General features: G+C 40.1%; 3 protein-coding genes and 1 pseudogene across 4 annotated transcripts; all 4 read right to left on the bottom strand.

The window, feature by feature from the left end:
- Positions 1-625: 625 nt before the first annotated feature.
- LOC146549577 (glutathione S-transferase A-like) lies at positions 626-3,136 on the bottom strand. The gene is made up of 6 exons (XM_085263009.1): positions 2,926-3,136; positions 2,717-2,782; positions 2,415-2,538; positions 1,696-1,814; positions 1,006-1,091; positions 626-912 (listed from the first exon to the last, which is right to left on the bottom strand). Exons 1-6 carry the CDS (start codon positions 3,091-3,093, stop codon positions 783-785), a joined length of 693 nt encoding a protein of 230 aa, XP_085119135.1. The 5' UTR covers positions 3,094-3,136; the 3' UTR covers positions 626-782.
- Positions 3,137-5,321: 2,185 nt separating this feature from the next.
- Positions 5,322-8,666, bottom strand: LOC146549578 (glutathione S-transferase A-like). The gene is made up of 6 exons (XM_085263011.1): positions 8,427-8,666; positions 7,591-7,656; positions 7,376-7,481; positions 6,242-6,360; positions 6,023-6,111; positions 5,322-5,894 (listed from the first exon to the last, which is right to left on the bottom strand). The coding sequence occupies exons 1-6, from the start codon at positions 8,592-8,594 to the stop codon at positions 5,762-5,764; spliced, it is 681 nt and encodes a 226-aa protein (XP_085119137.1). The 5' UTR covers positions 8,595-8,666; the 3' UTR covers positions 5,322-5,761.
- Positions 8,667-11,608: 2,942 nt separating this feature from the next.
- On the bottom strand, positions 11,609-13,642 carry LOC146549579 (glutathione S-transferase A-like; annotated as a pseudogene). Its single transcript, XR_014890490.1, has 6 exons — positions 13,467-13,642; positions 12,695-12,760; positions 12,493-12,597; positions 12,169-12,293; positions 12,004-12,092; positions 11,609-11,899 (listed from the first exon to the last, which is right to left on the bottom strand). The product of XR_014890490.1 is annotated as a glutathione S-transferase A-like (transcript).
- Positions 13,643-16,750: 3,108 nt separating this feature from the next.
- LOC146549580 (glutathione S-transferase A-like) lies at positions 16,751-20,414 on the bottom strand. Its single transcript, XM_085263010.1, has 6 exons — positions 20,136-20,414; positions 19,217-19,282; positions 19,014-19,119; positions 17,441-17,559; positions 17,268-17,356; positions 16,751-17,163 (listed from the first exon to the last, which is right to left on the bottom strand). The coding sequence occupies exons 1-6, from the start codon at positions 20,301-20,303 to the stop codon at positions 17,031-17,033; spliced, it is 681 nt and encodes a 226-aa protein (XP_085119136.1). The 5' UTR covers positions 20,304-20,414; the 3' UTR covers positions 16,751-17,030.
- Between the last annotated feature and the right edge of the window lie 3,383 nt (positions 20,415-23,797).

The following is a 23,797-nucleotide window of genomic DNA, read 5'->3' on the forward strand; positions in this document are numbered from 1 at the left end:
CTTGTAAATGCTATAAAAAGGAATTTTACTATAAAGTTAGGCTATTCAAGCTTTTCTGCTGCCTGTTTATATTTTAGCAGCACAACACCACTGAAATTATCGTAGCTTTAGTAACAATAACTTCAACAATCACTAGAGGGTTTTATTGATTTTTTTTGATCAGCTGAAGGCATAATAGTGTTATTGCACATGAATGCCTAAAATGTAGGCATTAATATACATTCATATCAAAAGAGTGGGTGAGAAAAGAAATTACTATGACTTCTACTGCAAAATGAATGCAAAAGCAGTTTCTGCACCACTGCAATGTAAGCAAAGGCCTGGCCACCCCAACAAAAAATCTGATGGCTTTGCCACTGCTCTGATTGTGACACGGCAGCATAATTATAGAAATGTTTTCGTAAACATGACTGTGCGATGTTTTCAGAGAAAACAAAGCAAAAAGTTTAATTTAAAGTTTCTGTTTGGTGATCTCTCCTGTCAAGACTACGCAGCACTAATGTGAGTGGTACCTCGTTAAAAATAGCATCAAAACTTTAAATTTACATTGACGGGCCAGGTTTGACGCCAAAGGTCAAATTTTATTGGTGGAAATTTAACTTGAAAATAATGAAGCAAACAAAAATAAAACTTAGTTTTTATTGCTTTTACTCACAGCACAACAGAAATAAGATGGCATGTTCAGTAACAAATGTTCAAATATCCACTGCAGAGCAGCACAGGGTAACAAATTAAAAATGCAACAGGAAAAATGTGCTCGCCAGCTGATGGGTTTCTCAGTCTCAGATATCTTTTAAAAGTTCCTGTCCTGGGGTCTCCTTCCAAGTAGGAGGCCAGGTGGCTTTGACGCTTGGTCTGCCCTGCAGCTTTTTGTAGTATTCTGCCAGTTTGGGGTATTTATCCTCGCTTAGCCTGCAAGAAAGACGAAAGTTGGTGTGAGTTTGTTGCTGTTTGTTATTCAATCCAGGCAGCTACAAGTCAGTTTTGCAAATTTAGCTTACTTACCCCATGCGTAAGAGAAGAGCAACACTTGGAAAAACAATCACATCAGCCATGGAGAAGTTCTCCCCTGCCAGGAAACCGCCTGGTGTCTTAAAAAAGAAGACAAAGAAAAAAAGATTTTGGATGGAAGCTAAAAAAATCTTTTAAATAGTTGGTGAAACTTGGCTTACTAATTCTTCTACATATATTGTCTCCTTAACAGCAGCTGCTGAGCATATCTCAACAAAAGACTTCAGACAATCAGCTCGTCATCATCCAAGTACTGTGCATCGGCCAACTGTCAACATTCGGTACTTGTTTTTTTGACTTGCCTCTATTTCCTCTTGAGGCAGTCTGGCCACTATTGTAAATAGGAAGGTTTTGCCAATGACTTGCTTAGTTAAATAAACATTACACTGACTTCCTGCACAATCTTGTACTGTGAGTTGGTGTTTTCAGGAACGTAAACATCAAATGTTCAACATCAATTGATATCTCTGTGAACAGATGTTTTGGACATTTTTTTCCCCTTTAAATCGTTATAATGAGTCAAAATACCGAGGGGATAAAAAGAAAAGAAAATAGACAAAGTGCTTTTACACGGTAGCACCCATTACATCCAACAGCTTATAACTTCCTGCTAGGGTTATTGCCTGTTTCTGCAGCTTTGTAGCTGTCGTGCTCTGGGTGCTTGTGAGTGCATGCGCATCATACCTTCTTCAGGTGTCCCTCCCACATCTGCAGCTCAGTAGTCAGCGTCTCCTTGAGTCTCTTAAAGGCAGATTCGTGCCTCTCATTCTCCGGGACCCTCCGGTTGTACATAAAAACATCCGCTGCAAAATATCAGAACAGACAATTACTGTCTAACATCAGGCTGAAGACTATAAAAAGGTACCCAAATAACATCTATAGCAGCTTATTTAAAAATGAGTGATCATGTTAAGCAAATGTTCATTTTGGTTACATGGGATTTTCTGGTGTCATTTCTACACTGTCTCAGGAATTTACTTGCAAGGCTAATTTGAGCAGAGATTAACATCCCAGCATGTTGTGAGGGTTACTCCCCAGAGAAATAATGCATTATGTAACACTCTTAAGTGAAGGCACAGCTCTTTTGTGTGTTGCATGTGTTTTGAACACCTCGGACCACGTCGGTGAAAGTTGATGTCAAAGCCTCTGAGGAGGTTTGCTGAAGACATGAAGTCTCAGCGGGTTAAAGGTTGCAGGTTTGTGCGTGATGTTGCCAAGCATTGTTTAAAATCCCAAAAGGCAAATCTCTGAATGGCAACAACAACAGCTAAGTTATACAGAAAGAACTTTATAAGATTTTCTTTATAAACTCTGTAAATCCCCTGGTTTCAGTGTCCACATCAGCATACAGGGATATCGAGCTCAACAGGTATGTTCAGAAGGCCATGACAGAGTTAACGTACCCATTTTCTGGTGAAGTGTGTTGCCCTCAAACACACGCTGCATTATTAAAGCTATCAAAGCGCAATTGTTGTCGGAGCCGGCGCAGTCAGGAATCAGCTTGGTTCCCTGGGACTTGAACTTGGACTGAAAACAACACATGAAAGCACACGGAAACACATGAAACGAGCAACTGTTCTGAGGTGCAGTGCACCCTGCGGTGTAGGGTGTCTGCTTATACAAAGCATTGCAGAGCATGCAATCACCAGTCGCCCTCCAACTTAACAACTCCTCAGTGACATGAAATTTTAAGTAAGGTTCTCACCTCCAGGAAGAAGCATGCACCGTACGACTCATTGATCACTATGTCCCCAAATTTGAAGGCAGGAAGCTTTAAGATAAAGTAGAATGAATGTTATTAATATATACTTCAAAATTAGGCATTATTATTTGTAATTGCACAGTGAATATAAAGTACTTCAGGAGGTGGGGGTTTGAGTGCAGTTTAAAGGTATGAATGTGATGCAAGCCTACCTGTCCCCTGGGGTTTACATCCATGACTTCCTTCGACTTGTGCTCTCCTTTCTCGAAGGAGAGCAGTTTTTGGTTGTATCCCTGCAGGTTCTTCTCCTCCAGAGCAATCAGCACCCTCCAGCAGGGGGGAGAGCCGGAGCCCCACCACAGAGTCATGTCCTTGGCCATGGTTTCAGAGGTTAACCTGGGAGCTGAAGTTAAAGGGAGGTTAAAGATGAGAAGACTGAAGCTAGAGCAGGTAAAGAGCCTCATTATATAGCAAAACTCCAGCCCTCAACATCCGGATTGGTGGCTTTAAGTCCCGTCCCATTTTGATGCTCTGACAAGAGATTTCTCACAGATAGCGGGGTGTGAATTATTTTTTGAGCGAGATCACGCACCTGCATTTTACCTGACATGCTGCTGTCGGAACATTTTTGTAGCAGCACAGTTTGAAACATTTTGTTTGATAAAGATTGTTGTATTCACAGCTATTGCAAAACCGCACCAATATTCTGAATTTCAGTGAATAATAATGTTTATAACGTTAAAATCAGGTGTAGAAACTAAAGTGAAAGTGAAAGTCTCTGTGGGGTTTATCAGAACCCAACTTTATTCCTGTGGGCTTTATTATTACGGTTGCATGTCAACAATCACAGCTGTAGTTGACATCCATCTGTTATACGTATGTTAAAAACTGTTATCATCCTTGTTCGTGCTTTATAGATTCTTGCAGTGTTGTTGCTGATATTTTGAAACTCACAGTGACTCAGCAGTCGTGTATTTACAACTTCACACGCAGGCACTTACGCAACACTGGCACAGTTTTCACGTCTCTCTGTCTGATACCCCTGATTTTAATGCATTCTTTCATTTGACATCCACATTTCTAGCTTCACCAAATCCCTGCTTCTGTTTTTATTTTCTTCTTTTGTGCTTCTTTCTCATGTTAGTGTGCACTTGGCAGCATGGACTTCTGCATGAACAGCGGTGAAGAGAACTGCATGTTTGCTGCGATCGCTGTCTCTGTTATCTTGGGCTGTTTTTCAAAGAAGAGCTTGCTGTGGGATAAACTTCTGCAAGATTTCCCCATACATGTCAGAATAAGAAGCATGTTTTTCTTCTTGCCTTTGACTGATACATACATACACATATATTGTGTTTGTGCATTACTTTCAGTGTTTTCATTTTGCTTAGTTGGCATGATGTAAGCATTTTTTGCTGACTACAGCAACAGTTTGTTTCTGATGTTTTTATCAGGTCCACTGATAACCTGGCAACCTGGTTGCATGCCACACGCATTACTTGTCCATTAGTGGAATTTTATATCCGTTCTTTTGTTTTCTTTGTCACACAAGGCTCCCATTGAAAATAGAGGAACTCCTTAGTGTACCACCTTATATGAATAAAGGTTAACTGAGAGGCTAAAGAGAGGGCAAAGTCACTAGGTGGAAGTATTTTCTGATCGACTGTACATCTGAACATTTCAAATTCATGTGTATGCGCTCTCCTACTCGGCAGAGGCTTTCGGGCAGGTTTGTGCAGCTCCATGATAGTTACTTTAACCTTTCCAAGCAAGTACAAAACCAGGTGAAGCTCCAAGAACTGAGTACCTGACTCAACTCAATTCAACAGGTACAGCAGAGGCACGTACTATGAAACATGTTTAGCATAGTAGTGATATCTTGGGCCTTATCTGGCTTCATTTAACCATAACAACTGCATTCAGGATAAGCGGTCACACGCAGTGTTTACCAGCTTGGTAATCCAGCCCAGGCTTTTTCCAGCACGTTCACATGAAAGGGGCAGAGCTGGCAGCATATAACCAGTCACAAACTGCTTCCTACAGGAAGACGGGAGGTTTTTTTTGTTTTGTTTTTTACAAAGAAAATCAAAAAATATTAAGAGATTAAATGAACAATAAAGGCTATAAGCAACACAGCTGCTGCTGCTGCTGCTGCTGGGTGTGATAGGAGAAGCACTAGTGTAGCATTGTACAGTATAGTATTAAAACATGCTGCATGAATGTGTGGAGACTTGAAAATGCCGTGGTTACGACTGGAAGGCTATCGTATACAGACTTTATTCTGCGTGACACCAGGCGAAAAACAAAACTGCTGATGTCAGAATGAGTGAAATGACGTTGGTGTGCGACAAAAAAGCAAACAAAATGCTGCAAAGCAAAAGAGAAATAAAACCTGTGTGAGCTGACATTAACTGTGTCCCTCTCATACAAGTTCCCTGATAAGAAGTTGACCAACTTTATAAAACTAAAAAGGCTGGGTTCATCCTGAAATTACCTCACTCAGCTTCTGATCATGCTTTGCAAAAAAACCCTCACGTAAAAGGGTTTTAGTGGTGCCTAGATGTGCAGGATCTGAGTTCATGTTCACAAGCATAATGAAATACGTCAACAATGCTGATTGACACAAGTTTATTTTTAACTGAAGTGACAATGGCCAAAATACAGTACACTCAGTGGGTATACATGAGGCTGTGAATTTAACGTAGCAATGTAAAATCATGCAAATGATATCAAATTGAAGCATGAGGCATTGGAGTTCCCTTTGTGTACAGAAAACTAGTTCTTAGTCCTTTTCTTCTTTAGCAAAAAATGTTCTGACTCCAGTTCACTGATATAAATTTATTAAAGGTTAAAAAAAAGTGTAGATTTAATTTTTTTGACTGTTGGTTGATGCTACATGACATCTCATATTAAAAACAAACAAACAACAAAAAAAAAACTGCTGTTAATGGAACCTGAACTTGTATCAGTCAACAGAAACTGTTGTTCGATATACACACAAACAAAAGCTGCAATATTATTATGTGACATTCATTCACGTCTGCATGAATGTCAGATGTCTTTCAGTGTGTCTTGTCCCTCAGGGTTCTCCAGCCAATGAGGAGGCCAGCTGGCTTTGACACTGGGTCTATCCTTCAGCAGATTGTAGTACTCTCCCAGTTTAGGATAACGCTTTGCAGACAGCCTACAGATCAGAGCAGAAGGTAGAATATAGAATATAAAGTTCAGTGACTACAGATCATCACTTATTATACTGATGAAACATGAAGGAGAAGCAGCTGTCATTTCTATTTCCTTCTCTGCCACTCTTACCCAAATCTGAAAAGATAAGCAACTGTAGGAAAAATGACCACATCTGCCAGTGTGAAGGACGGTCCTGCCACATGAGAGCCTGAGCCCAGCTTGGATAAAAGAAATGCAAATTACAGCACAGTTTGAATAAACCAAAGCAGGTGATGTCAGCTTGTGTTTCTGTGTGTGTGTGTGTTTGTGTGTGTGTGCGTGTGTTTGTGTGTGTGTGCCTTCACATACCTTCTGCAGGTAACCCTCCCAGAGTTTGAGTTCAGTGGTCAGAGCCTCTTTGTTTCTATTCAGCGCCGATTCATGTCTCTCACCTTCAGGAACAAACCAGTCGTAGTAGATAACCGCATCTGAAAATAAACAAAACTCAATCACATGATGCTAAAAACATTTTTTACTGTAAAGGCATCGCAGCACTATTTTTATCAAGCACTATTTTTGGTAAAAGACTACCCACTCTCCAAGAGCCCACACTGTGATTTTGAGTTCACTGTTCTTTACAATATTGATGTTGATTTTATTGGGCAGCTGTAGCTGAGGAGATAGAGCAAGTCATCTACCAACTGGAAGGTCACTGAATTTTATCCCCTGACTACTCCAGACTCCAGTTTTCTCGAGCAAAATCCTGATGATGACCACCTGATGCATCTGTATGTGCGCACAAAAGCATTTAGGTACAGGAAAAAAGTGCTTTTGTGTGACTGGGTGATGAATGAGGCTTGTAGTAAAAAGCACTCTCTGTGCTTTGTTAGTGTTATATAAGCAACACTCCATTTACTATTGTACCATTTCTTTTATCAACTCAGAGTCATTGCCAAGATAAAGTCCGGACTTCCTCAAAAGGGCCTGGAAAACCCTTTTATCACTTCCCACCTGGACGACTTTCTACTTTGGTACAGAATAACTATCTCTGTGCCACCTGCTGTAAGTCAAGAATACAGCAGTTCATCTTTTTACTGGTATTGGAAATCATGAACACGTCCCTTCATTGGTTCCCTGTCCATTTTGGAATTGACGTTAAGATTTTATTGCTAATGTTTAAGATTTTTAAGTGGACTGCGACCTTTGTATCTGTCTGAGCTGCAATCATAAAACACATTCATAAACCTGTAAGAGCTAGGATATAAATGGCTTTCAAATACATACAAAATCCACTGCTCATAAACTGTCTAAAATGTTTTGTTTTGGGTCTGGACTTATTTCAGTTACTTATCTCCATCATCATCTAACGTGATGGAACACCAGTCTAGTAAGTTTGGCAGGCTCTGAAGGGAAGAGACTGCTTCCTCAAAGTTCACCCATATCTCCTCAAGCTGCTACTGCTAAGTCAACTGTAAAACTGTGTAGGCAAAGTTTTCGTCTTACTGAGTTTCTCGTAGAATGTGAGACCCTCAAACATGCGTTGGTACATCAGAGCTTGTTCTTCTTGGCTGTCCGGGATCAGTTTGTTTCCTTGGGACTTAAACTGGCTCTGCCATTGAGGAAAGAAAAAAACGCGCACACATATGAGCTTGTTACTGTTTGTGATGTTGAATTTAGTTTTAGGGTCAGTATAATTCTTAATGAATTAGAATCCTCACCTCCAGGTAAAAACAGACTGCATAGGAGTCGTTCACAATAGTGTTTCCATGTTTGAATGTTGGAAGCTGTGGAAAAAAAATTAGAACGTGAGCAAGACAAACTATCAAAGCTGCCATTTGAATCACTTGGATACCCGAAGTTTGCTATGTTAATTGCACTGAGAGCCGCCAGTAGCAGATTGCTATGATTACATGTTGTAGTGCATCACAAAGTGCAACATATAACATATTGTAGTTTGTTTTTGCCTAAGTTAGCTGCTAAAGCTGTAGCAGGCGTGTCACCCCTCCAATCTGCAGAACAGGTCAATATACAGTACTGTCATGCTAATAACGTCTTGCTAACCTTTAGCTTCACAAAGTATTTGACCCTGTTGTAAAAAACAAAAATCCTCGTGACTTTGACAGCTTTAACTACACTCCAGGTTCTTGGTGCTAACCCGCGTGTGCTGAGCAACTTTTAATCCGTTATGCCCAAGGAGAAATCAGGTGAACAGGCCAGTATGTTAAGATCTACATTGGATAAGATTTTGTAATATACCAACAATCAGTGTTGACAGAAGGGCACTGAACTGAAACAGCTGCTCTTGGGACACAGCCCACCATTGGCCAAAGGTCAACTTTCACAGCTGCCTTTCTAAAACCTAAAAAAAACTAAGATGGGCGGGCTGAATAATGTTGTGTAACCAGCTTTACTTAGCTAGTAGAGCAACAATACATATATCATGTTGATGAGGATGAGGTTGTTGAGGTTATTATGCAAAGTGTTTTTAAGCATTAGACTTAATGATAATATTGTATGGTACATTAGCTAAGGTGTAATTTTCTTAAGGCCCTACCTGTCCCCTGGGATTTATATCTAACACTTCTTTGGACTTGTGCTCCATTTTATCGAAGGACAGCAGTTTTTGGTTGTAGCCCTGCAGGTTCTTCTCCTCCAGAGCGATCATCACCCTCCAACAGGGAGGCGATCCGGCCCCCCACAGGAGAGTCATTGCCTTAGCCATGGTTTCAGAGGGAATTCTTACAACTGAGGGTGAAGTTGTGGAGGGATGATGAAATGAAGACAGCAGCTAGAGGAGCACAGACAGATTTATAGCAAGCTACAGCCCTTCCCATTTTATTGTTACGTAAAAAGATCGGTGCCTCAACACAAGACAGATCAAACACGAGCAGCCCCCTTAGTAACAGCACTGCTGATTAACTATTAACTACATCTGTGTGGATTATGAGTCGCCATGGAGACATTGTGGCTCCCTCTTTACAACGTTGCTTCAGTTCATTGTGGTTTTCAAGCATTCATTCATGGACAGCTTTGTTTTAAAAGGCCTGCGACAGCATTTCAAGGTTGAATCCAAGTTTCTGACTGGGACTCTGCAACACATTAAGTTTTTTCTTTTTCTGTTATAGATTTGCTGTCTTGTCATCTTGTTGCTTGAACCAGATTCAGCCAGGCTTTAGCTGTTGGACAGATGGATTCATTTCACCCTAGAGGACTTTGGGATCCAGAGGAGTTCATGGTTGACTCAACATTTAACATGCTAGCTGAGGTCCTGTGGGTACAAAACAAATCCTCCTCAACCGAGCTGTACAGCTGGTGTGAGGTATTTGTGCTAATATGCTGCATTTGGATTTTGCTACATGTGGCGTTGTGCATTACATCGACTGTACAATTTGGTCTTGTCTGTTTAAAGGACACTGTTCCCGAAGTCTTGTGTTTTGTTGCAGTCTCTCTGAGCATTTCCAGTCTGACCTAGGGATGAAATTACTGGGATGTCCACTGCTAAGAAGATTGTGGCGTTGTGTTAACACAGTGTGTGACCAGCACACTGCCAAAACCTTCCTTTTTATAGTGGTGCTCAAAAATATAATTAAACATTTAATTACCAACACTTGGCTGTGACTTATCCTCTCAGTTTCTATGGAAGCAGAAAGTTTGAACTTAGTTTTTCATAGGACTGCATAGAAGACTTTTTTTTCACATGACTATATAAACGGTATTTTTTTAAAGTGACAAAACCTGTAAAATATAACACAAAAGTTTAGTGAGTGTTTCACTGTGCACATTGGTGGCTAATTTCAGGTTTATAGAGCCCTCGAGTTGTTTTATTTGCAGTTCCTGATACCTCTCAAAATAGTCCTTGATCATGGTTTACATTTTAACAACCTGCTGTTTTCACGTTGCACATCCACTGGTGATATCGCTGGATGATTACAACTGATAAAGGTTATACGGGGGGGCAGATAACATTCACAACTCACGTGATCATCTCTTAATATCTGTTGAAAACTCACGATGACTTAGCATGTCATGTACATGGAAACTGTCCAATGCATGTCTCTGATGCCACCTATGTAAAAGCAACCCCAGTTTCTCTGTGATGCTTCCTCACAAAACTCAGAGTAAATGTCCACCTGAGCAGTTCCAGAATCAGTGTGGCAGTGGAAAAAAACGCAATCACTCTCCACTACTCTAGGTCTGTTGTGGCTTCCAGATGATAATCTACCACAACAAAAGCACGTGGTTTTCCTCCAACACACTCCTGCAAAGTATTATTTTCATGTTTTTAATGGGTTTGACATTATAATTAAAATTTTCTCCATAATAAGAACTTTTGCACAAGTCTTCTTTAGCACGTCATGTTTATTTATTTATTTTTTATTGGATCAAAATGCAAGATTGCGTAACACTGAACTATGTGATTTATGCAAAGTCATGACAACACATGCTTTCCTGTACTATTGTATGACTGAGGGGATGAGCCTGGATAGCTACTATACGACTAACTTTTGTTAAAATGCAAAATCATGCAAATGGTGCACTACTGAACTATCAGCCTAAAGAAATGGTAGCACAATGGATTTGATCAACTGTTGAACAGGAAAAGCCAGTTCTAGTCACGTAGCAGAATTCCTTTACTGTGGTGTGACTGGGAGGATGAAACTGGATAACTACATGGGTTACTATTGAAGTAACCTGAACATGGTTAGATCACAGATTGTCTATTAGGGTAACAAAAGCTGCTGTGATATTACATTAAGTGTGAGGAACTCCCAGCATGAATGTGTGACTGTCTTCATTGCTTCTGCTTGAATTTGTGCAAGTCTAGCATACAGTGTTTCCCGTAAGGGTGAGACCTTCCGTCATGCATCGGTACATTAGTGCTTGTTTCTCAGAACTGAAAATATTCAACATTTTCCATGTTTTAATTCTTGCTGTTTACATCGAGGTGTAAACATGCTGCACGTGGGTGAATGCAGGGAGCTAATAGAAAGAAACTGACAGAAGAAGTCAGGCTGTCCGGCTCAACATTGTGTTCCATAAGCATCTTAAGACTTTTGTTCATTTCAGAAAAACAGAGAAAGCTTTGCACTACACAAAGAGTACTGACAGTAAGAGTGCAATGCCTGAGAACGGATCAGTCAGCAGTTTCCTATATCTGTGATGCCCGAGATGTGAAAAGAGAAGCAGACACACCAAAACGGCTTCAAAGATGCGCTACAGTTTTTTATAGAAGTTCATAGATTCACAATAAATCGACAGCTGTTAATGAAAAAAATCATTTAAATTATTTAAGGTGAAAATTTATTTTGCCACTCTTTCCTACTTCCAATATTACAGTACATTTTAAAACTAGAAACAAGCTTCAGTCTATTCTCTGAAAGCAGCAACAATAAAGCCAGGAGGTGTAAAAAGAAGCAGTGATTTCTGGAAGTGATCCTGGGCCCACGCAGTGATTTCCATGACAGAATCATGCCAGTTTTTAATGCATTGCCGCTTGAGGCAAAACATCCTATAATGATTTTTGGTCTGGGTGCTCGCACACAGAGCTTTCTCCAGATTCACTGAATCTTTTGATGACATAATGTGCTGTTTTTTAGGCTTTTTGTTCTCTCCTTCTTTTTAAGATACATGGTAACTTGTATGGAAGCACAAGAGTTACATTGTTTTAAATGTGAAAATCCTAATAAAAAAGAAATAACTCCACAAAACTAGTGAATGTTTTTGTTTCTTGGAAGGTTTTTTATTGACAGGATAGAAAAAGATGCAAAGTCATGACTTCTGCGGTGAAGTTAAACTGCTGTCAGAAAAAACGGAATACGTATGAGTTACCAAAAGCTGCAAGCAAAAAAACAAGAGCCGCTCTGTCATTATGCAGCATCATCTATGGATGAATATCAGATGTCTTTCAGTGTATCTAGCCTCTTGGGGTTCTCCAACCAATGAGGAGGCCAGCTGGCTTTGACACTGGGTCTCTCCTTCAGCAGATTGTAGTACTCTCCCAGTTTAGGATAACGCTCTGGAGACAACCTACGAATCAGAATTAAGAAGACTTTCAAGTCCCATGTCTACAGATCATCTTTCATTTTACTGATGAGACCACGTGGAAATGCAAACAGCCTCTGCGTGCTTACCCAAACCTGAAGAGTGTGCCAACTGTTGGAAAAACGACCACGTCTGCTAGCGTGAAAGACGGTCCTGCCAGGTAAGAGCCTGAGCCCAGCTTGGAAAAAGAAAATACAGTTGGAACAAATCAAAGCAGGCCGAGTCTGTCTGAGTTTGTGTGTTCATGCACATACCTTCTGCAGGTAACTCTCCCAGAGTCTGAGTTCACTGACCAGAGCTTCTTTGTTTCTCTTCAGAGCCGATTCATGTCTCTCACCTTCAGGGACAAACCAGTTGAAGGTGTAGTAGATAACAACGTCTAAAAAACAAAACATTAAAAGATGGCACATTCATCTGTTAGCAGGTTCACATGATGTGAGAATCTTTCCATTTTAAAACATAAGTTATCCAAAGAGGCATTATTTTGGAAGTTGATCCAAAGGTTTTCTGTGTAATAACTTAATTTTTTTCCTTGAAATTTCCTGAGAGACGAGGCTCAGAGGAATAATAACACTTACTGAGTTTCTCGTAGAATGTGAGACCCTCAAACATGCGCTGGTACATCAGAGCTTGTTCTGCTGGGCCATCTGGATCAGTTTGGTTCCCTGGGATTTAAACTGGCTCTGCAAGACATTAGGAAAAGACACACATTTAACTGGGGCACATTTTGTGATGTTGCATTCAGTGTGAGTGAATATTTTGTCAAAATGACGTTCTCACCTCCAGGTAAAAACAGGCTGCGTAAGATTCATTGATGACATTGTCTCCATGTTTGAAAGTGGGAAGCTGAAAAATAAATAAAGAAATGAATAACAATAATCATAATAATGACAAGTTATAAAAGTGTGTTAGAGTCAATAAGCTGCTGTGCTGGATCAAACAGGAATCCTTAATAATAATTACAAGAACAAGTGAGATTACACACAACGTGTCACATATTCAGACACCAAACCTCACATTTCTGTGTTTTATTTAACGCTGTTCCCTAAACAAACTAAACCCAGTAACACATTTTTAAAAATGGGCCAGTCTGGCCATTCGATTAAACCTGCTCGTCAAGTTCAAACTGGTTCTTTGGCAGTACTGGAAATCATCATGGTACTTGTGGGCAGGGCGCTTCAACTCCAAGCTCTTATTCATTATTATATAACCAAGTGTGAGAAAAAAGAAAGAAAAAGTTTGAAACCCAGCTGCAAACACAAGAGCTCAGTTATCTCTACACCCATATACGTGTCAGCTCACGATAAGTGCTCGTCCAATCAGGTGCTGCAAGGCGTCTCTTGGAGCGTCTTAAAAAATAAAAATTAAAAAAAGTCTACTTGAATAACGGAATCTTTTCCGCCAGAGCAACAACCCATATTTCAATGTTAATTAATGACCGTGATGTCGTCAAGGTTATTGTGCAATGTATTATGCAAAAGGATCAGATTCAAGGATATTTGTCAGTGTTGTGTTAGTAACAAGGGCTTGTTTGCAAAATAGCTCACCCTACCTGTCCCCTGGGATTTATATCTAACACTTCTTTGAACTTGTGCTCCAGTTTTTCTAAGGAGAACAATTTTTGGTTGTATCCTTGCAGGCTCTTCTCCTCCAGAGCGATCAGCACCCTCCAACAGGGAGGAGAGCCGCTTCCCCACAGCAGAGTCATGTCCTTGGCCATGGCTTTAACTTGAGATTCACGGCGTCACGCAAAACACAACAGCACATTTGAACTTCTCTTAACAAGTGTGTCGCTGTCCAGCTTTTAAAAAAGCGCGTATTGCCACCTACTGGTTGGAGAAAGTAACTGCAATTGTTACGAATCCATTTGACTTTTTCGTAGGGTGCACTGCAGTGGTCACTTATACTTAGGAAGGTCATCCTTAGGAGACCCGGATGAACCTGCGTGGCGGCCATAATACGAGCTATACTTATTCTCTAAGGCAGGGATCTCAAACTTAACTGAGCTGTGGGCCACTGCTGGAGCTGTCACCTTGTTTGAGGGACACTTTAGTGTTCAAGTAGTACAACCCCCAAACAAACAAACAAACAAGAAAACAATGCCAAATATTTACAAAAATGTAGTGTAGTGTTTGCTTTTCAAATTTTCAAAAATATTTTTTTAAATATTGTATAACAAGACATAACTGCAGAAGTTTCTCACTCTTAACTACCTGAAGCCTTTCATTGAACCAAATAAACAAACTGGTACTCTCTATCGGGCCACACGCGTGGCAGCACTTCTGCTATAATTTTGTTTGTATTTAACAGAATAAAAATGCAGACATAAGTACACACATTAGTTTTTGACTGCTAGTGAAAACTCTTTTAGTGAAAACATTGCACTCAACAACAAACAAATCCTCCCTAACAAAAAAAGTAACTTTAGGGGCCAATTTGCATTATATTTCTTCACGTCAACATAAAAGGGGTGATGTGGGCTTAGTGGACTTTGGTGTATTAAACATTTTTTAAGCATACTGTAAAAATCATTATGTAGTTTTAATAACAATTCATTACAATGTAAGCACTCACAAAGCTACTTTGTAAGATACTATAGCTCCCTCTTAAAGTTGTCAGTAAAACCTTCTTCCCAGGATTGCTTTTTGAACTCTCTGAGCTAACAAGCTAAAATAGGCTCATGCTGAGACATGAGATGGAAAAAATTCTTAATTTTATGTATTGATTACATGTTTTAAAATAGTAATCATCATCATCAGTAAAAGAAATAATTTTATGGTTTGAAGGTTCCAAATCAAAGAAACCATTGCCTCAAGTTATTTTAAGAGAAAACCCCCAAAATTGAGTAATGATGATGTAAATTTGGTTTCTTATTTGGAAATGTTCTTTTGCAGCAAAGATATCAGACTGTTTTTAACACTGAATGTAGTCAGCTGTATGAAGCTGCATGAAGCTGCATGAGATTTTCTCTGACAACACTAATCTGTCTGATGACAGATAAAAGATCTTCATTTGTATGATAAACTAGAAACTTTAATCTGAAATTATTTAACACTGTGTTAATGTTGCTAATGTTGTGTTAGCAGCTATAAAGTAATTGAGACTCATGCAATTCATACAAGACTAACCAGAGAGGATCATTTCACGTTGAAATATATAAAGTGATACAGGACTGAATATAACATCATTGTGTAAAAGTCCAGAGCCTCTGAGCTTCTAACATTACACAGAGCAAAGGTCACTATCATGAAGTCCTCTGAGGGAGCTGCTGGTGAAGATGGAGAGTCCTGCTTGTTCCCTGCGATGAGCTTACAGATGATGTTCCTGAAAGGACAGCTCAGCTGTGATGTAAGAAAGTTTCTCCAAACCTCTGAACCCCAGAATTCAGACCCATCCCTGTCCTGTCCTCACAGTAAATGTAGCTGTTTATAATAATGTGGGCTCAGGGGGCTCTGTGTTGCATGCCGTCACTGGTTCAAAGCAAAATAAAAAAAGAACACTTGTTATCACACTTTGTCTCTGCTTGTGTACCTTCTATATTTTGTTGTCGGTGATAAAACAATCATATTTGACAGGAGACACTCCCTGCCCCCCCCCTCCATATTCAAATGTGGTCACCCTCTATCACAATATAATATATTTAAATATTACTAGAATGGAAAGTTATCTCAATATTTAATGTATAAGGCCAGTGAATAAAATAATTTAAGACAGAAGAAACGTTCCCACATTGTTTTTTGCACATTTTATATTGCCTATAACATATTGAGTTTGTAGGTTTGTGGCTCGCTTTCAGCTATACAACGTACATCATGTACAGAGGAGAGAAGGGGGTCACAGCTCCTGCGACAGATGAAATGTAGACAAAATGCTCAAAGAATTCTGAATTGAAATCATCATCATTGTCACTTTGTCTTCTGTGGTTTTCAGGCGTTTTGTGCATTCCTTCTTTTTAAGAATGTGCCAGACTGGATTTGGCCACTCGTAGTTTAACACGGCACGGTGGTTAGCACCGTTGCCGCACAGCAAGAAGGTCCTGAGCTCAATTCCAACATCAGGCCGGGGTCTTTCAAATCAAATCACTTTTATTGTCACATCACATGTGCAGGTACATTGGTACAGCACATGTGAGTGAAATTCTTGTGTGCGAGCTGCACAAGCAACAGAGTTGTGCAAAATACAATAACATAAACAGGCAAAATATACGAATGGCTAAATCTGAAACTAATAAATATATGCACAATGTATAATAGTATATGCAAAAAAAAATAAAAAAATTTCTGGATGTGTATACTAAATGTTTTTCTACGTGTGTGTGTGTGTATACACATATTTTACAAATTAAATAGTCAACAATAAATAAAATATATAAACTTTCTGTGTGGAGTTTGCATGTTCTCCCCGTGTTTGCGTGGGTTCCCTCCGGGTACTCCGGCTTCCTCCCACCGTCCAAAGACATTCCGCTTGTGGGGATAGGTTGATTGGATAATCCAAATTGTCACTAGGTGTGAATGTGAGAGCAAATGGTTGTCTGTCCCTGTGTGTTAGCCCTGTGACAGACTGGCGACCTGTCCAGGGTGTACCCCGCCTCTCGCCCTATGACAGCTGGGATAGGCTCCAGCACCCCCCGCGACCCTGAAAAGGATAAGCGGAAGCGAATGGATGGATGGATAGTTTATCACAGCAAGTTCAGGAAAATGTCTAAAAAGCTCAAGAAATGGATCCAACAAAGAATAAAACATGAGGTGACTTTGTATGTGTATGGATTTTTTGTTACAAATGTGCAAGTCTTGAATCAGTGCTCAAACATACAAAAGAAAAACATCTCTACAAAGCTAATGCACATTTTTTTTATTGACAAGACAAAAAAAAGTTGTGGAAAGGATGCATTATTGAACTATGCAAAGTCATGGAAACACAAAGCATTTGAGCTAGCTTTGAGCAGGGAAAACTAGTTCTTTACTTTACGATAGTGTGACTGAGTTATTCTGCTATTAGACAAAGCTGAACATGTATGAGTAACCAGAAACTGTTGTTAGATATACACAGAATGCATAAGGGCAACAAAAGCTGCTCTGTCATTATGCAGCATCATGTTTACATCTGTGTATGAATATCAGATGTCTTTCAGTGTATCTTGGCCCTTGGGGTTCTCCAACCAATGAGGAGGCCAGCTGGCTTTGACACTGGGTCTCTCCTTCAGCAGATTGTAGTACTCTCCCAGTTTAGGATAACGCTCTGGAGACAACCTACGAATCAGAATTAAGAAGACTTTCAAGTCCCGTGTCTACAGATCATCTTTCATTTTACTGATGAGACCACATGGAAATGCAAAAAGCCTCTGCGTGCTTACCCAAACCTGAAGAGAGTGCCAACTGTTGGAAAAACGACCACGTCTGCTAGCGTGAAAGACGGTCCTGCCAGGTAAGAGCCTGAGCCCAGCTTGAAAAAATAAAAAACAAAAATACGGTTGGAACAAATCAAAGCAGGCCGAGTCTGTCTGAGTTTGTGTGTTCATGCACATACCTTCTGCAGGTAACTCTCCCAGAGTTTGAGTTCAGTGACCAGAGCTTCTTTGTTCCTCTTCAGAGCCGATTCATGTCTCTCACCTTCAGGGACATACCACTCATAGTAGATAACTGCATCTGAGAAAACACAAAACTTTATACGTAAAATATTAGCGTTACAGATGCAAAATGTTACCACTAGATGTCAGATTGCAACTGAAAACTGTTCTCGTACCCCTCCCAATTCAAGTGCATAATCGTCCCTATGGTGGCCGCTGTAGGACAAAAATACTTCAGTGAGCCGACAGAGATCATAATAATTACATTTAGACGGTTTCACATCAGAGCTACAGCACTGTTTCTAGTGCTGTTTGTGTAACAAAAGATTGTTGTGCACACTTGACTTTAACATATTCACATAATATCAGCACTTAGTGATAAATCTGGAAATTTAAAAAAAACATATGGTCAATGAAATACACTGCTCAAAAATTACAGGAACACTTTGAAAACACCTCAGTCTCAATGGGAAAAACATGCTTGATATCTACACTGATAGGGAGGAAAATGTGTCAGAAATTAAAATCACCAAGCTACAAAGGGCTGAATTCAAAGATGCCCTGAAAACCAAAGTGAAAACAACGATGTAGCAGGTTAGTCCATTTTACTGAAATGTCAAAGCAGCAACTCAAAATGGTGTGCAGAGGTGCTGAAATGGATTTAGGTCAGATGAGTGTGAGGGCAAGCTGATGTATCAATTCCTTGATCCTCCATGAACTCCCTGCATACTCTCATCATATGAGGCCGGGCACAGTTGTGCTTCTCTAGACCCTTTCCACGTCTGTTACACGTGCTCAGGGTGAACCTGCTCTCATCTGTGAAAAGCACAGAGCACCAGTGATGAACCTGCCAATTCTGCTAGTCTATGGCAAAAGCAAATCTGGCTCCATGGCGTCAGGCAGTGAGGACAGGGGCCACCCTCATGAAGTCAGTTTCTGATTGTTTAGTCAGACATTCATGCCAGTGTCCTGCTGGAGGTCATATTCAAGTTCTGGCAGTGTTTGCCCTGTTCCTTCTTGCACAAAGGAGCAGATACTGGTCCTGTTGATGGGTTAAGGACCATCTACAGCCTTGTACAGGCCTCCTACAGCAACTTCCTGTCTCCTGGAATCTCCTCCATGCTCTTGAGATTGTGCTAGGAGACACAGCAAACCTTCTGTCAATGTTTTGCATTGATGTGCTATCCTGGAGGAGTTGGGCTACCTCTAGGGTCCAGGTATCAGCTCATACTAGCAGTAGTGATAATGACCCCAGTGAAATGCAAAACTAGTGGAAAAAAAACCAGTGAACAGTTAAATTCATCAACAGCAAAGCAGCTGAAACTGATTTAAAAAAACCCTCTGCTACTAAACTGACCAGATCAATATCCTACAAGTGTAACTGACTTTATGCAATACTCTGATTAAAAATGGTTCCTTTAAAATTTGAGATATGCATTTTGCAGCATTCCTAAGTTCCTTGAGAGAATTGAGGCTCAAAGGAATAATTTATAAAAGGAGAAATCAGGATTTGAAAATACAGATAACACTTACTGAGTTTCTCGTAGAATGTGAGACCCTCAAACATGCGCTGGTACATCAGAGCTTGTTCTGCTGGGCCATCTGGGATCAGTTTGGTTCCCTGGGATTTAAACTGGCTCTGCAAGACATTAGGAAAAGACACACATTTAACTGGGGCACATTTTGTGATGTTGCATTCAGTGTGAGTGAATATTTTGTCAAAATGACGTTCTCACCTCCAGGTAAAAACAGGCTGCGTAAGATTCATTGATGACATTGTCTCCATGTTTGAAAGTGGGAAGCTGAAAAAGAAATTATAATAGTGTCAGCAAGAAAACTGTCATTAGGTACTGTATAACAGGTTTTAATGCTAAGGCTACTGGGTGTTATTTAGGTTAACCGTTTGTATATCAAACAAATACAATTAAAAAAAATTGATTACTTATTTTAACAGAACTTTACTGGGATAAAATAACACTCTGCAGTGTTTCCCGTATTTATGGTTAAAGGCCAGTTTCCAGTCTGAGATTTGGAAAGTGTAAAGATGTAAATTAAACTGCTTATTTTACTACACTTAGTCAGCTGCAGGTTATATTCAAGAGCCCATATTCAACGATACAACCCCTCATTTCTACATTTTATTTAACACTGTCCTGCTTTTGTGCTGTTCCCTAATAAATTCAATAAGACGCATTTAAAGTCTGATGGAAGTGTGCTAGTATATGCTAGTCAAGTTCAAACTGGTTATCTTAAAGCTTTAATATGCATTTAAACATTTTAAACTAGTCGGTTTTTATGATAAATGAAGACAGCTACACGGTGCATTTCTCGCCTCAGATGCTTTTATAAACACATTTCCGTTAACTTTTCTCTAACGTAAACGAGCCGCCATGTTGGTGCAGTTCGGCTTCAAACTCGCGTGCTCATTTCTACACGTGTCAGCTCACGAGAAATGTTCGTCCAATCAGGTGCAGCAGGGCGTGTCCTGAAGTGTTTTCCTGCACATCTTTATCCGTTAACCGTCCTGCAGCACAAAAGCGCCGATATCAGCGTTTATAACCGTGACGTTAACGTGAGATTGTTATATAATATTATGGCGCAAAGTCAAGTGTTGTGTCAGTTATAAGGGGTGGTGTGCTAAAAGCTCCTCCCTACCTGTCCCCTGGGGTTTATATCTAACACTTCTTGGGACTTGTGCTCCATTTTCTCGAAGGACAGCAGTTTTTGGTTGTAGCCCTGCAGGCTCTTCTCCTCCAGAGCGATCATCACCCTCCAACAGGGAGGAGAGCCGGTCCCCCACAGCAGAGTCATGTCCTTGGCCATGGCTTTAACTTGAGATTCACAGTTTGGACGGTCACTGAACTGGACGCACAAAGCAACAGCGCATAAGAAAAATACCCAGTTACTTTTCTTATGGTTTGTAGGAGGGGATGTCAAGCTTTTATAAGAGCGTGATTGCCATCTACTGGCTGGAAGAAAAAACTACAACTCTATCATCATCTTTCATTTGCCTTCTTCATATTTTTGATAGTCACCACTGAATGATTTGTTGAAATAATAATAATAATAATAATACTAATAATAAAATAGGTTTGTTTGTACCTTCTGCACTTTGTGTAGTCGATGACAAGATGGTAGTCACATTGTACACTTCCTCCCCCAAATATTCACATATGCTCTGCCTCTATCCCAATACAATATAGTATTATATAGTATTTTAGCATAATTAGAAAGGTGACTGACCTGAAATAAACAAGCTGTTTTTATGAAAAATAACTGATGGAAGCTGTGTCAACATTTAATGCTATAAAACTTAATTCTGTTCCCGAACATTACTTTAAGTCATTTTATTTGTAAGCAAATATATAAACAACAAGCATCAGCCCCGGTGATGTAAAACAAAAATTTAAGTTGGTTTTGAAGACAATGGTCAGGTCCTGATGTGAAGCAGCAAGCAGGTCCAAAGTTCAGTGGCAGCTACAGCAAAGGCCCGATCTCAGGTATATGCAGAAGCATCTGGTCAGAGGACCTCAGTGATATTTTGGGAGAGTGTGTAGTTAAAAGATCAAGAAGGTTGAGATGATGATGTATTCGATGACTCAGAAACAATAAATAGTCATAAAAATTTTTAAATCACCTCTTAAACACATCAAAAAAGCCAAAGCAATGGGACTATGGTCTTATGTGGTGACTGGCAAAAAAAAAAATCCAAAAACATAGCAAAGCCTGGCCGATGCCAAAATAAAGCCTATTTTAGTAGTCAACCCTGGATAAAATACAAACATGAAATACTTTCTCAAAGCCAGCAAAAAAGAGAAAGGGCTTAGCATTTGTAAGGAACCTCAGTTTGAAGAAACTAGCTCTGATTTGTTTATCAACAGCTTTATTAACAGCTTTTATTTGTTTATCAAACTTGAAGCTTCCACCTTTAGAGGAGGGTCAGGAGGCCCGAATACTACCACTTGTGTTTTTTGCTCATTCAGGTTTCAAAATGATTATTTATTTAATTTTGAGAGGGAGATAGATCAATGAGTCATCAGCATAACAGTGAAATGAAATTTCATATTCTTTGAAAATTGATCTTAATGAGAGAATATAAAGGGAATTAAGTCATCCTAGAAATGACCCTTCCAGGACCCTACGTGTCAGTGAAGGAGGTGACGATGAAAACCACCCAACGTCATGGAAAGATTTCTCCTCAAACTACAAAAAGGTCATATTGCCACCCACTACATGGGACAAGGACCCATGACTAAAGTGCTGTATCAAAGCTTTACCTCTTATAACGTGATTTGCTGCTGCTGTGGTCAAGTTTTAAGAATAAAAAAATTAATAAAAAGAAAATCTCGCGAAAAATTAAGTTTACAATAAGCAAGCTGTTAAAATAAAAAAAACGGCCATAAAACGAGCTGTTCTAATCCCTCAACATGTTTGTGCTCTCTGCTCGTATTACCTTCATATTAAATCATTTTTTGGATTTTTTTCTTTTTTTTTTGCCTGTCCCGTTTGGATCTTTAGCCATCAGAATTGTTTTCTGAAGGCCAAGAAATATGCCAAGTGGATTTACTTTACCAAGTGGATCATCATGGCCTTGCCATATTGGTCCATTTGATTGACCTTTATTATAATTATGTATTTATTTGATTTGATTTTAGGTTGTTACAGACGGGACAGACATGACTGGGGGATAGGACAGGGAGAAAGAATGAAAGAAAGAGAGGGAGAGGAAGAAAAAACAGGGGAGAAGAGATGGTGAGAAAGGGAGGAAGAAGAAAAAAAAGAAAAGCAAACAAAACACCTGGATCACCTGTATGGAGATAATTTAAAAAAAACAGAAGAGAAAACAAACAAAAAAGAGCAACATAACAAATACAACACCATCGCAATAAACTAGCTAACAGTAGATACTAAATATTAATTATTGTGCAGCACGTAAGATCGACAGCACACAGTGTGCTTTGAGGTAGGAGCCAAAAAGGGTGTAGTTTGTGTGTGTGAGCACCCGTGTGTACACCTGTGACCATGAGCGCGCTTGTATTCAAAAGGTTCCTTCATGTGATGATCTGCTAGAGGGTGTGGGGAGCCATAGCCCCGTTCTCCAGGGCATGAAGAGACATCCAGACATCCAGAGACCCTCAGAGCACGAGAGACCAAGGAAGACCAACGGAGGGAAAAGAGCTGAGGAGAGCCCCAGATGAGGGGTCACTCAACAGCCGCGGAGCAGAAGCCAGGGGGGGTTGCAGTGACGGCAGCCAGCTGTGCCAGAGTGACCGAGCCCCAGGCCCAGAGGCCGAGGGCACCCCACTCCCCGAAGGGGCCCAAGCTAGCCCCAGGCTCCAGGCCCCGACAAGCAGCCACCAGGAGTGAGCTGGTGAGTACCTGAACGCCCATCCCCGGACACCAAGAACCACCAATGCACTGATGTCTGAGGGCGTCTGCCACTGGCAGGGGGAGTGGTGGGGGAATGCCTCCCCTGCACCCTGGTGACACACTTTCACCCCAAGGCCCTGCATGCGTGGGTCATTGTGGTGGAGCGGGAAGAGGGAGGCAGCTAGAGATGGGGAGGGAAGGAAGGGAGGGGCAAGTGGCAAGTGGTTTTAGCCATCCAGAGATAAATTGAAGCCTGTTGGCTAAGAAGTAGTGCTGAAAGTTAGGTAGATCTAATCCTCCTTTATCCTTGGTCTTTTGTAGTGTTTTTAAGCTTATACGTGGGGGTTTATCTTTCCAAAGGAATTTAGACATATATGAATCTAGAGATCTGAACCAATCTTGTGGCGGTTTCGTTGGGATCATTGAGAATAAATAATTTATTTTTAGTAAGACCATCATTTTTATAGCGGCAACCCTTCCCATGAGTGATATGGGTAAACATTTCCATCTAGCCAGATCACCTTCTACTTTCTTTAAAAGTGGGATATGGTTTAATTTAGTTAGATCTGCAAGCTTGGGAGAAACATTAATACCTAAATATTTTATATTTCCAGATTGCAGGGGAGTAGAAGAATAATTATGGAAGCAGCAATTAATCGGAAGGACTGTAGATTTTAACCAGTTAATTGAGTAATCTGATATTCTTGCAAAAGGGTTTATCAATGCAATTACCCCAGAGGGATTGGTTTGTGAGTTTTGGAGAAAAAGTAACATGTTCTTGCATTTTTTGATTTTTAAAGAATTTAGTTTAACATTGCACTCAACAACAAACAAATCCTCCCTAACAAAAAAAGTAACTTCAATGCCAATTTGCATTATATTTCTTCATGTCAACATAGAAGCGGTGATATGGGCTTAGTGGACTTTTTAATAACAATTCATTACAA

This window comes from Mchenga conophoros, linkage group LG22 (assembly GCF_057382185.1).
Source record: "Mchenga conophoros isolate Kocher_MC1m ecotype Shallow Benthic linkage group LG22, M_conophoros_male_GT1.1, whole genome shotgun sequence".
In the NCBI taxonomy this organism is placed as follows: Eukaryota; Metazoa; Chordata; class Actinopteri; order Cichliformes; family Cichlidae; genus Mchenga; species Mchenga conophoros.

Excerpts from the sequence above, each read along its gene's own strand:
- LOC146549578 (XM_085263011.1), bottom strand. The coding sequence starts at position 8,594 with ATGGCTAAGGCAATGACTCTCCTGTGGGGGGCCGGATCGCCTCCCTGT. Across the intron at positions 7,482-7,590 it reads CAGTCTGTTTTTACCTGGAG|AGCCAGTTTAAGTCCCAAGG; the intron begins GTGAGGATTCTA and ends CCTCAATGGCAG. Across the intron at positions 6,361-7,375 it reads CACATTCTACGAGAAACTCA|ATGCGGTTATCTACTACGAC; the intron begins GTAAGACGAAAA and ends GTTTATTTTCAG.
- LOC146549580 (XM_085263010.1), bottom strand. The coding sequence starts at position 20,303 with ATGGCCAAGGACATGACTCTGCTGTGGGGGACCGGCTCTCCTCCCTGT. Across the intron at positions 17,357-17,440 it reads GGGAGAGTTACCTGCAGAAG|CTGGGCTCAGGCTCTTACCT; the intron begins GTATGTGCATGA and ends TATTTTTTCAAG. Across the intron at positions 17,164-17,267 it reads GGCACTCTCTTCAGGTTTGG|GTTGTCTCCAGAGCGTTATC; the intron begins GTAAGCACGCAG and ends TCTGATTCGTAG.
- LOC146549577 (XM_085263009.1), bottom strand. The coding sequence starts at position 3,093 with ATGGCCAAGGACATGACTCTGTGGTGGGGCTCCGGCTCTCCCCCCTGC. Across the intron at positions 1,815-2,414 it reads CACACTTCACCAGAAAATGG|CGGATGTTTTTATGTACAAC; the intron begins GTACGTTAACTC and ends GATATTTTGCAG. Across the intron at positions 1,092-1,695 it reads GGGAGGGACACCTGAAGAAG|ACACCAGGCGGTTTCCTGGC; the intron begins GTATGATGCGCA and ends TTCTTTTTTAAG.